This window comes from Pygocentrus nattereri, chromosome 3 (genome assembly GCF_015220715.1).
Source record: "Pygocentrus nattereri isolate fPygNat1 chromosome 3, fPygNat1.pri, whole genome shotgun sequence".
NCBI lineage: Eukaryota > Metazoa > Chordata > Actinopteri > Characiformes > Serrasalmidae > Pygocentrus > Pygocentrus nattereri.
In genome coordinates this window covers 44,619,734-44,631,769 of record NC_051213.1, presented here as the reverse complement: position 1 = coordinate 44,631,769, position 12,036 = coordinate 44,619,734, and the positions used below count along the sequence as shown (strand labels likewise).

Sequence of the window (12,036 nt, the reverse complement as noted above, 5' to 3'; positions counted from 1 at the left end):
CAACGTCCTTTCCATTGAACACAAGCCAGGTCTCAACAGGTATTTTAAAAAATATTTGTTTAGTGAAACATTTTTTAGGAACTGCTATTACGTGTTTTTTTAGACCTCCTGCCAATGCAAATTATTTATTAAGCGGTGAATGGTGAAACATAGTGTGATCAATAGAAACAAGAATGCTAACATTAACCTTTGGGAATGTAAGTTGCACTGTATGTTGCAAAGTTGGGAACGCCTCCGCTCTCCATCCAGCAGACTGAGGTTTGATTCCTTGTCCACATAAACACATGCTGGTGTACCACTAACCATCCCTGGACTCCTACTACTACATTAGCTCACTTCTGTAACATGATTAGACTGGAATTTCTTTAATCCCTGTAATTAATGTAGTTTTTTTAATGGTATCTTGACTCTGCCCAGAGAATAAAATGGTAGGACGTTGGCTGAGATCAAGACAAGTGTGAGGGTACCAATACTATAGAGCCAAGACAAGTCTGAGTACAAAAATTAGTGAGGCCAAAAAAAAATCTGAGCACCTACACTGTAGAGTGCAAATCCTGTGGAGACCAAATCAAGTCAGAGTACAAATACTGTTGAGACCTTAATTGAGACCTTGAGTCCAGTACAAACAGAAATGTCTTGAGTAAACCCATAAACCCAGACTCAAGTACTGCAGTGTTATCAGAAACACAGGACTAGGAGTAGTACCTTTTCTTGCCATTCTTCATTGAAAAGAAGTGTTTTCATTGTGTAAGCTCCTGGTCTGTTTTAAGCCTTCTGGTGAAGTTATTAATAATAGCCCAGAACCAATTTACTTTAGTGGGAAAAAAGCCCCCAAAATAGTCCTTCAAACACATTGTTTCCATCACACACTGACCCTGTTATTGCTAAGGAAGTTCTGAAATAGTTCTCTCCCCGATCTGTCATGCTTTGTTCACTTTTGGTACAGGACAAAGAGCAGACGTCTTTTTAACAAATGCTTTTATTGAGTGTAGTCTGTACAAGAAATAAAGAAGTAAAAGGAAAATGTTAAACAAAATCTCAGTTTCCCCATTCAGGAGGTGAATCTACAGACTAGTTTCTCAACCCAGTTCTCAGAGAACCCAGAGAGTTCTGTTTCTGCTCAGGGCCAACACGACGAGCGACAGCTTCAGATGCTCCTCTCACAGAGGTACACTAACCACCAGGTTTATACTGCATGCCAAGTGTAGTAAACCTGGGAATTTATGAGTTTACAACAAGTAAGTTGCACTGAAATGACTGACTAAGTAATAAATACGATTGTTCAACTCGGGCAAATTCCATGTTACCCGAATTTATGAGTCGACTTAACACCAGCGAGCATGTTTTCAAATATCACATGAACAAAGTTGACCAAGCTAGCAAACAATGTACCAAGTTAATGGTAATTCCACCAGTAAGCAATCAGCAATAATTATGACAATAACCTAGCAAAGCTTTGGCATCCATGTAGGATACCACATAGGACAGCACAGCAATGGTCTAACAACACTTTAGCAACCACCTGGGATACTGTAGCAATCGGGCCTAGCAACCACCAAGAATAACATAGCAACAGCCATCAACATCTTAAGCAGCCACCTGGGGTACCATAGCAATGGTGAAGCAACACTTTAGCAACCACCTGGGATAACAACAGCCATGCAACACTTTAGCAACCACCAGGGATTTCACAACAATAGCTTTGTCAAGCCAACTTAAAGTTTCACATTCACATACTTTCCCCTTCTAGTTCAAATAACTTTTTCCTGTCAATGTAGGCAGTTCTTGGACACATTGAGCAAAATATTGAGCAACATGGCACTAGCCATCAATCTGCCTTGTAAGATTAGTTAAACAAGGTCTGTGCAGATGTGTTGGGAGCTGGACTAGAATGAAACAGTGGACTTTCTGGTGGGAATGAGGAATAGAATGAGAATCGCTGGTCTGGTTCCAAAAAAAGCTTTAAACTGTTCTGTAGATTTAGTATTTCCATCTTTGTCTATCATAATACACGAGAACAAATGACCACAATGAGTCAACTATGACACACTGACACATGTCTGGAAATTTTCCAGAGCAGGCACATACAAACCATAAAAAAGGATGTTGATGTCGAGAAAAGAATTTAAAGAGAAAATGAATGCTTGTAGATTTTCCGCATAATGTGCCTTACAACAATTTTTATGATTATCTATGCCTTTAACTTGTCTACAATCACTGAATATTACATGATGCACAATACTGTTCTGATACTCATGCCATATAAATATAAATACATCCAAATATATATATATTTGGATTTATTTATGTTATCTATAAATATTTGAAGCTCGGTTACAGAGAACCTGGTGAATTATTAAATTAATCGGGATAGCATATGTGATTTGTAAGTCTGCAGTGCACAAGATCATCGAAAGATTCAGAGAATCTGGAAAAATCTATGTGTGTAAAGGAAAAGGCCAAAAACCACAACTGAATGCCTGCGACCTTCGATCCCTCAAACAGCACTGCACTAAAACCCAACATGCTTCTGTGTTAGATATCAGCACACGTGTTCAGGAATACTTTGACAAACCTTGGTTAATAAACACTGTTTGTTGCTACATCCACAAATGAAAGTTAAGACTGTACTATGCACAGCAGAAGTGATATGCCAACAACGCTGGGAAACGCTACTGACTTCTCTGGGCTGGAACCCATTTGAAATGGACTGATGTGCAGTGGAAATGTGTATTGTGATCTGAAGACTCAACTTTAAAGATTGTTCATGGAAAATGATGTGTTTGCAAGTAATTAATTACTTTTTGGAGTAACTACCCCAGCATTGGTCAAGATACACAAATTACAGGAACAATCAATTTAATTGACTTAAGATGACCAAACTCCATTTCAGCTGAACGACTTGCATCCTACAGTCAGGGAGTCGTTGTCTTGGGACCCAACCTGCAGTTCCCTTATTTACGATACTGGCGGAGATCATTGTAAATATCTGACTGCACCCCATACAGTTCCTGTTGCGACATAAAAGACACAAACAACAAAGACTGGTTAAAACAACTACTCATAGACATTTTGTGGATTGGGCAATATGTTGCTCCGGAGCCATATGCGGCTCTTTTACTGCCCCGTTGCGGCTCCACAGCAGCAGATTTCCATTTTTAGGTAAAAATAAAACAATCCTTTTTTTGCAGTAAAATTTTAAGCTCTGCTGATCGTTCAAACACAGTTTTAACACTAAATGGTCTTCATGCTGCTAATTTACCCTTTATCCCTGAAGGTTGCTGCACCAACTGCTGGTCACCATAGCAACACAGACAAAAGTCTAGCCTAGCTAATAGCTAATGAAAAGGCAAAAAGAAAGATTTAAGACAAACAATAATAATTTGGGGACGAATGGACTTATTTGGGTTCATAATCACTCCATTCTCAATCATCAGCTTCTTGTTAGAATTGTTCCATTCCACCACATGTCCTAGTCCACCAAATGATGCAGCAGTTACATTCTGGCACCTCAGGGACTATTTAAGGTGGAATGGGAAAATTCAAAGAAGCTGGTGAATGAGATGTTGAATTAAGCCTTGTAAAAAGTCAAACGTTAGGAGATGTTTTTACAAGAAGCTATTCCACTTTTGAGAAAAAGTATCCTGCTGGAGATGTGAGAAAAGCGGCTATAGCTCACCTTAAGCTTAACGCAGAGTAAAGTAAGTCTGCATTTTGGTTTAGATTACATATTTTTAGCCTACACTAGTACATTAGAACATACTGAAACATATGTACAGCCATGAGGGTAAAATGGATATGAAATGTTGTGGCTCCCAAAGTGGTTTAACTTTTATTGAAAGGCAAAAATGGCTTTTCTTAACATTTGGGTTACTGACCTCTGGTATAGAACCACTGCTAACTAAATAAATTGTTTACACCTTGTGTATACATTGTGGCCACTTTATAAGATACACCCGTCGGTGCCAACTATGACGGGACACTGGGTCACTGGTCCCCATAAAAACCAGATGCTAACACATAAATTGTGTTTTCATGAAATGAAAGCTAGTAGTGCATCTGGTTTAAACGTTCTGAAAACACCTGCTATAGTGAAACTGCATGGAACAGTTTGAAAACAGTAGGTATTTTAGGCACACAGGGTTGCTAGAAACCAGAATAACCGTGCTATTCTCCAGAGGCACCAGTTTATGGGAGATTTGAGGATTTCCTCCAAATTTGGCTAGTTTAAAAGTGCAGTCATTTGCATTTTTGGGCTAATTCATAATTGCACCATAGATGCCAAAAATTGTTTGCCACTGATTGCAGTGGAAAAGGAAAGGATCTAAAGACACACAGACATGTACATTAAGATAAGAGGCAGAATAGTATGGCACGTTTGGTGGCACATTGCCGATGGCCAGCTTAAGGGCCCATCCTCACCATTCTAAATTTGAAGGAAGCCATATGTGCAGTAACAGATCAGCCACCATCAGTAATTCTGATTCTGATATTATGCCAACAAATTGCACCTATATGGTCGGTGTTTCTGATAAAATGGTCAGTGAGAGTAGATACAAGGGTGGCATACCTAATTAACTGAAAGCTGCATGAAAATGATTATGCATAGTTTAGATTACTTACTGTCATATCACTGTAATGTTTCTTCAACACTTATTTTTTAATCTTTTTTATTGAGCATTTACCTGATAGGGTGACTCTGTAATTTCAACCTCCTTTGGCCTGCTTGATGACTGGCGAAGTTTTGCTTTACCTTTAGACATAAGAAATGTTAGTGATTTTGACTTTCAAATGAATCCAAGTTTCCTTCTTAAGTACTATTTGGACAGCATTAGTTTTCCATAGACAAGTGGCTTAATGTCATTATTAGTGGTATGTCTGTGCTTTTTTATACTATATTTTGATTTGACAGCAATGATATGTAAAAAATAAATACATACCTGGCTCACAAGAGTTAGTACGTGTGTGTAATCTGCTCTTCCTCCTTTGCCGTGTTGCAAAACAGTAGACAGAGATAGCAATAATAAGGGTGACAATCAGGTCACATGTAACGATGCCAATTATGATCCCCATGTTGATCTGGTAGCACGAGCCACAGTCTGAAATTGGGACATCACATGTTTGTAAGCATAAGATAATAAAGTTATAAGATATATATGTCATTACCCAAAATGTAGTCAATCAGACAATTCATATTTAGTGCTTCTTTAACTTTGCACTAGAGACACAAGGCCAATGTAGCGAACCTGTAATGAAAGTGTACACTCATGTAAACTTAATGCCCTATTGCACTTTTGCCCAAAACTGTGTCCACACCGCCATTCATTTCACATGACAATGTTCTATCCTGCTATATTACTGTTGAAACAAAACCCAATCAATTACTATACCAATGTTTGACCACTATGGTCTTCATCAGGCAAAGCATTCATGTGAAATGAAAGAGCCATATTACTCCGGCGTATATATTATTAATTCAAATCATTTAAAAGACATAATTCAAGAATTAACACAACTACAACTGGCAATAAACCTGGTTACCAAATTAAGCCATTTAAATACAAACCAAATTCCCCAAAAATTGGGACAATATGTCAAATGCCACTAATAACACAAGTACTGATTAGTACATTCCATTTGAACTGTGTTTAAAATCGTACACAAACAACATTAGATTTTTTAGCTCAAACTTTTTTTTTGTAAATTTACACTCATTCCAAATGTGAAGGTGATCAGGTATAGCATTACCTTATCTTGTCTTTGAAGTTATTTATTTAAATACAGGTCAAGATAGATTTACAAATCACTGTTAACTCATTTTATAGGCATTCAAAGCACTGTTAGTAGGACTTCTTATTGACTTGTTATTTAAAACTTAAAAAAATGTTTACATACTGCAATAAACTCTTTTATTTCTAAAATTCAGGTAAGTTCGGTGTTCCATGATGGGGTCATGGGCCTTTTAATTAATGTATGCCATAATGTTATCTATTTGAGATTACTTAACAACAGGACACAGTTTGAGGCAAATGTGTGATAATTCCAGCATGCACTTTGCTCATTGCTAACCTGATGGCTATAAGCTTCTATTAGTTCTTAGCTACATTAGCCTCTTAGCACCGGTGGAAAAAGTAAAGAAGCAAACTTCAGTCACCAAACATAGCTTGGCTTATTACCTACACTCCGGGTAAGATATTGTAAAAATTTGATTTTTTGACAAATTATTCCTTTAAATTTCTAATTTTTAAAAATTTAGATAACTACCTTGAGCTGCTGCAGCAGAACCTGATGAAAGAAAAAAAGATTAGGAATGAGGATGTCATTAACATACACTCGTAGACCTTATTGACTTCATAGGCTGTAAGTTTATATACTAAAACTCAAGCCTCCAAGTGGCTCGTGCTACATTAAGGGAATGGCCATTTTTTTGTTAATCTGATGAGAACCTACTGCTAAAATAAGGCAGTCAAGCTTGTCTGTTCATTAGAAAGTTCCCAAAACAAATACAAATAATAACAAACAAAATAACAACAAAACAATAATAACTCAGGTTGAGGTTAACATACAAGCACATTAATGCAAACTAAAAGGATACTAGGGTAAAGTAAGTAGTTAACACACAAGCCCAATTTTAATATTAAAAGTTTTCCAAGCATACTGCTTACAGATATAGTTACAGTATTGACTTATATATGGATATGGCAATAAATGGGCCTCAGTTATATGACATATCCTATACACCCATTAGGTTTTTTCCTTCTACTGTAAAGTTACCATTTTGGAGATATGAGGTGTTCTTCTGACAACAACAATATATGTATATATACTTTTAGCTATAATATAAAGTGCTACCAAAAGCTCAAAAGCTACACAGTACTTTAGTTTGTATCGAACACTTAGCCAGGTAATAAATAGGTGGAACCTATTTGTTTCAGTATAATTTGGTTTGATTGTACTTTGTACATCATGCTTACCTCGTTAATACATAGAGCATAAGGAATGTAAACGTTTTTAACTATGCGTACATTACTTATAACAGATCCTAACAGATTGAAAATAGAAACTTAAAGTCTTTCATGACAACTTTCATGACATAAACCTACATACGTTTATAAAGGTTTATACAATGCAGCAGTTGTCATAAAGGCTGCTTTTGTCAACTTCAGTATCATGCTAACAGAACACCTGGGTCAAGTGACTGTATTTTGTCTGTCTGAGTAAAGTGTATATCATATTTAATCTTCTATTTATCTCCAATGTCCATTATCTCCATTTCTGTCCATTTACATTGTGTGAATATATCATCATAAATGGACCAATGGAAATGTTCCAAAATCACTTAGAATATAGCCTCTTTACATGAGCTTGAATTAAAAGCTAAAAAGTTTTTGTCTTCTGCTGACTTTTGTTGGAAAGTTGTTCTTTGGACAGCGACATTATGAATCATTAAGCATGTTTTCTCTGCTTCATTGGTAAAGTATAATATTTATTCTTCTAAGATCTTTACTGTGACAATGCCATGACACTGTAATAACTAGTGATGTGTAGGTAATGAGTACAAGTCCAAGTACCTGTTTTTTAGTTCTTGCCAGTGCCGATTTTGGTCAGAGTTAAGCTCTTAAAATCAAAGGCTTATTAAATACTAAGGTTTATTATTCAGCAGAGGTGGACAGTAACTCAGTAAATGTAATTAGTTTCTGTACTTAAGTATTTTTTTCTGTATCTGTACTGAAGTTTTTCCATTCTGGGCGACTTTTTGCTTTCACTCCACTACATTTCAGAGTCTAATATCCGACTTTTTCCTCCACCACATTTTGAGAAATCTGTCGTTCCTTTTGGTTTCTGTGTGTATAAAAATGTAACATGTCAAAACAAAAGAAGCGCAAGGCCAGAGCACCAATCAGGGCACAGCGGTCACTTTGTTTAGAGCTGGTTTTGACCTGTTGGTCATACCGACCCAGTGCAGGACACGGTTCAACGTCAGTGCAGCAACGTAAAAATCTGAGAGCACCTACGTCACCTAAATGATGAACTAACTTAACTTTGTGTAAATAGAGCACAATATAGAAATATGTCCACATATGCAGTCGTGACTGGCGCGTTTCTTTTTTTCTGAATTCATACAAACACTTTCATTTTATAGTAAATTACTTTAGGTTAGTTTATGTTTATGAACAGAGACCTACAGATCAACACAGTACAGGAAGCTCATCTGTGATCCTGAGTTTAAAGCCAGTTTTTATTAAACTTGTAACTAATTTACAAAGTAATCTTAAACTGAAACTTTGCTTGTGTGTAAAAAGTGATTTCAGAGCCACTCGGTTCTCCCTGATGGAAACTGTTTACCTTCAGTGTTTTGTGCTTCTGATCATTTTAATAGACGTCAGTGTCACTAATTAATGACGTTCTATTAAAAGACTGGTTTACCAAGAGAGACGCTGGAGGACTTTCACCTGAAATGAGTTCATGAAGCCAGTATGGTTATAAAAATGATAACAGGACATCAGAGCCAGAATTACTCTTTTAGTACTTTTACTTTATACTTAAGTACATTTGAAGGCAAATACTTTTGCACTTTTACTCAAGTTGAGGTCTAGAGTAAGGACTTCTACTTTTACTGGAGTGATATTTCACCTTGGGTGTCTCAACTTTAACTCAAGTACATGATCTGTGTACTTCGTCCACCTCTGTTATTCAGTAACTACCAAGAGTTTAATGCAAACTAGATGAGCTATTCTTGGGTTATGGAAGTGTGCAATAAAACTTCAGGCCTGCTGGCAGCCCCTGGCCACTTAAGAGGCTAAGTAGTTAATGCGAGTGCAACAGACCTTAACAGTTAAAATTAAGTTAAAATAAGATAAGATAATCCTTTATTAGTCCCACAGCGGGGAAATTCACAATGCACAATGCTGCATTAGCTAGCTATGTTACATTAGTTACCTTGGCTCAAAATTTTGTTCCACATCAGAAAAGTGCTTATGTAAATCTGTAAAAATGTTTCATAGTTTTGATCCTCATCTGTCTCTTTTAACAACAGCCTCTGTGGCATAATAGAAGCAGGAATCACTAATGCGTCTGAGGAGCTCACTTTCAGGTTTTATATTTTGGAGTATTTTGATTGCGTGATTTTAGAAGTTTTGTTCTTTGGTGACTCACACTGTAAGTTTGAAAAGTGTACAGAGAAATATGCTCACATTGTACGAAAATGCTTGGACTGACTGACTTGCTCTGTCTACAGACAATTATCAATAAAGCCTTTTCATTCAAAATAACGTGCTGTGCACTTGAGTACTGAGCAGACATGCTGAGAAGCTTAGCAGCTTTGCTAACCTTCACTTCAAACCAAAAGCATGCAGTGATGTACATGGTAGGAAAATACAGTCACTCTACAGCCTATTTTACAAAGACAAATAAATTCACCATAATTTTATAACTTTATACTTTGCAGTTCTACTCAGTCAAAGAGAGTCAAGAGTTGGTATATGGAGGGAAATGTTGATGTTTTCACCTCTGTTTTGTTAGCCTGCCTATGTCCACCCATATTAGAGAAGTGGTTGTGATGGTTGTGTGTTTAAAAATGGCCTAAATGGTGTGATGTTTAAAGTAGTTTTAAAACTGTTTCATGAAGTAATTTCTTTCTTTACTTTCTTTCTCTCATTTTTCCTCAAAAAACAACATGGATGAAAGAGTTTCAGCTCATTTTGTGTTACTTTTTGATTAGAAATGGTCAGAATTAAAATGTCCAGCATAGTATTATAGAAATGGGGTCATTATTATAATCAGGATACAAACTCAGAAATGCTACCAATGCTACTAAAAAGCAAACTGTCATAGCATGCTATATCAGTACAACCTAAAATTAACAAAAACCTGCCACTTTACATAGAAACAGCCTTTATGACAACTGCTGTCCATTGGAATAAGCCTTAATAATAAATGTTTCTATAGGTTTATGTCAGTTGTCATGAATGGCTTATGTAATTGTCATGCAGTCTCATAAACTAGACCTTCAGTAACGTCTAGTTTAAGCGGAAAGAATCTAGAACTGTATCAGACTTTTACATGAACATAAAAACTGGATGACTGTGTAATCCTCTACTAAAACAAACTAAGGGTATAGCACCTTAGGCACAATAAGACACACTATGGGACTATATGGTATATATTTTCCTTTTAATGCTAAAATCTTCATTCAAAATCCCATGTAGATCCAGGAATGGGCTGCATTCTTGTGCTGGTACTCTAAAGTCCTACTGCAACAAAGAATAGCAGTAAAGCAGAAGCAAAAGTAGGTGGGGGGTTGAAGGAATCAATACTCCACCAACCAATCATCATGGAAAATTAAACCCACAGCTTTTTATACATGCTTCTGTGGTGACATGCTGCAAAAAAAGCTTTTACTGTTTGTTGCACATGCCTGGTATGAAAGGCTACACCAATTACAAGGGTTTGTATGCTTTACGTTTTACTTAAATGGCTTTAGTATGATTTTAAGTAAATCCTAGTCTGATATTACCACTTAGCATGCTTTTGTATGGCTTTAAACATCTTAGTATGCTCTACGTAGGTTTCCGTTAAGCTCTTAGTGTACTTTAGTATGATTTTAAGTTAACCTCTGAGCAAGCTTTCGTATAATTTTAACATCCTAGTGTACTGTAGTCAGATTTCACAGTAACCTCTTAGCATTCTTCAGTATGTTTTGAATGAACCCTTTAGTGTACTTTAATATGTATTTAAGGAAACCTCTAGTGTGCTTAAGTGTGATTCTAATCTCTTAGTGCATTTTAGTATGATAGCCCCATATTGTGCTTAAGTATGATTTTAAGTTTCCTTGGTGTTTTAGTATAATTTTGAGCTACTGCTGTATGATGCTTGCGTGTGCTTTAGTAGGATTTTGAGTTAACTGTGTAGTGTGCTTAAGTATGATTTTTAGCACACTTTAGTATGATTTTAAGTTAAACCTTTAGTGTTCTTTAGTAACATTTTCAGTTGACCCCTTTGGGTTGCACTTTAGTATGACTTTAAGTTAGCCTGTAAGTGTGCGATTAGTATGATTTTAAGTTCTCTTTAACTCTTACTGTGCTTTAGTGTCATTTTAAGCAGACCACTTTGTGAGTTTAAGAGTTCTTTTAATAAAGAGTTAACCTCCTAATGTGTGTTTCAGTATTAGTTTAAGTTAAACCCTTGGTGTGTGTTAGTATGATCTTGAGTTAACCTTGAGTTAAAAGCATTTTAAAGTGTTCACACATAATAAAATCATAAGAGATCAACATAAAGTAATACTAAAGCACACTATGGGGTTAACTCAAAATCACATTAAAGCACACTTAAGCACAGCATAGGGTTAGCTCAAAATCATTCTAAAACACTCAGGAAGTTAACTTAACATCATACTTAAGCGCAGTAAGGGGTTCACTCAAAAGCATACCAAGGCATACAACTGAAAATCCAACCTATTGATCATAGATGCCAAACAGTTAGAGCAGAACAGATGAAAAGTTAACGGCTGCTGTAACACTAACTTACCAAATAGTCCAAGAGCCATCAAGCACAAAGTCCAGCTCATGGTGAGCGCAAGATGGCCAGGAAAGCAGACAGTTCCCTACGACCGTGTGATTATTTTGTTTCCACCTGAACTACGAGAGCAGATCACGTTTCAACCTAAAGACGGAGCGTGTGATGAGTGATTGCATGTGTGTTGAGGATGTGAGCATTGTCATCTGCTGGTCAGTGGAGGAACTAGGAGGAGCTTTGAGCTTCTCTCCATCTGTGTGATGTGGTTTTGAAACATACTTTTTCACACACGTAGACAAACTCACACTTCACAAATGGCCACACTTTGGTAGCCTGTTTCATGTTTGAGTGCAGAGTCACAGTATGTTAAGTAATTAAACTTAAGTTGTTAGTTTGTATTAGGTTTGGGCATTGACAGTGAACGTTTGCCGTTGTGTTTATTTTACTTAAATGAGTAGATAATATGATTTCCACTGCAGGACCAAACCAGGCCAGACTACCCTGCTTATAATGCTTTCAGCC

At 36.6% G+C, this 12,036-nt stretch overlaps 1 protein-coding gene across 1 annotated transcript; it reads right to left on the bottom strand.

Moving 5' to 3' along the window:
- Positions 1–961: 961 nt before the first annotated feature.
- Positions 962–11,717, bottom strand: LOC108429927 (transmembrane immune signaling adaptor TYROBP). The gene is made up of 5 exons (XM_017702005.2): positions 11,527–11,717; positions 6,265–6,285; positions 4,941–5,099; positions 4,686–4,753; positions 962–3,011 (listed from the first exon to the last, which is right to left on the bottom strand). The coding sequence occupies exons 1-5, from the start codon at positions 11,564–11,566 to the stop codon at positions 2,955–2,957; spliced, it is 345 nt and encodes a 114-aa protein (XP_017557494.1). The 5' UTR covers positions 11,567–11,717; the 3' UTR covers positions 962–2,954.
- Positions 11,718–12,036: the final 319 nt, after the last annotated feature.

Excerpts from the sequence above, each read along its gene's own strand:
- LOC108429927 (XM_017702005.2), bottom strand. The coding sequence starts at position 11,566 with ATGAGCTGGACTTTGTGCTTGATGGCTCTTGGACTATTTG. Across the intron at positions 5,100-6,264 it reads TTCTGCTGCAGCAGCTCAAG|ACTGTGGCTCGTGCTACCAG; the intron begins GTAGTTATCTAA and ends TCCCAATTTCAG. Across the intron at positions 4,754-4,940 it reads TACTAACTCTTGTGAGCCAG|GTAAAGCAAAACTTCGCCAG; the intron begins GTATGTATTTAT and ends TTATGTCTAAAG.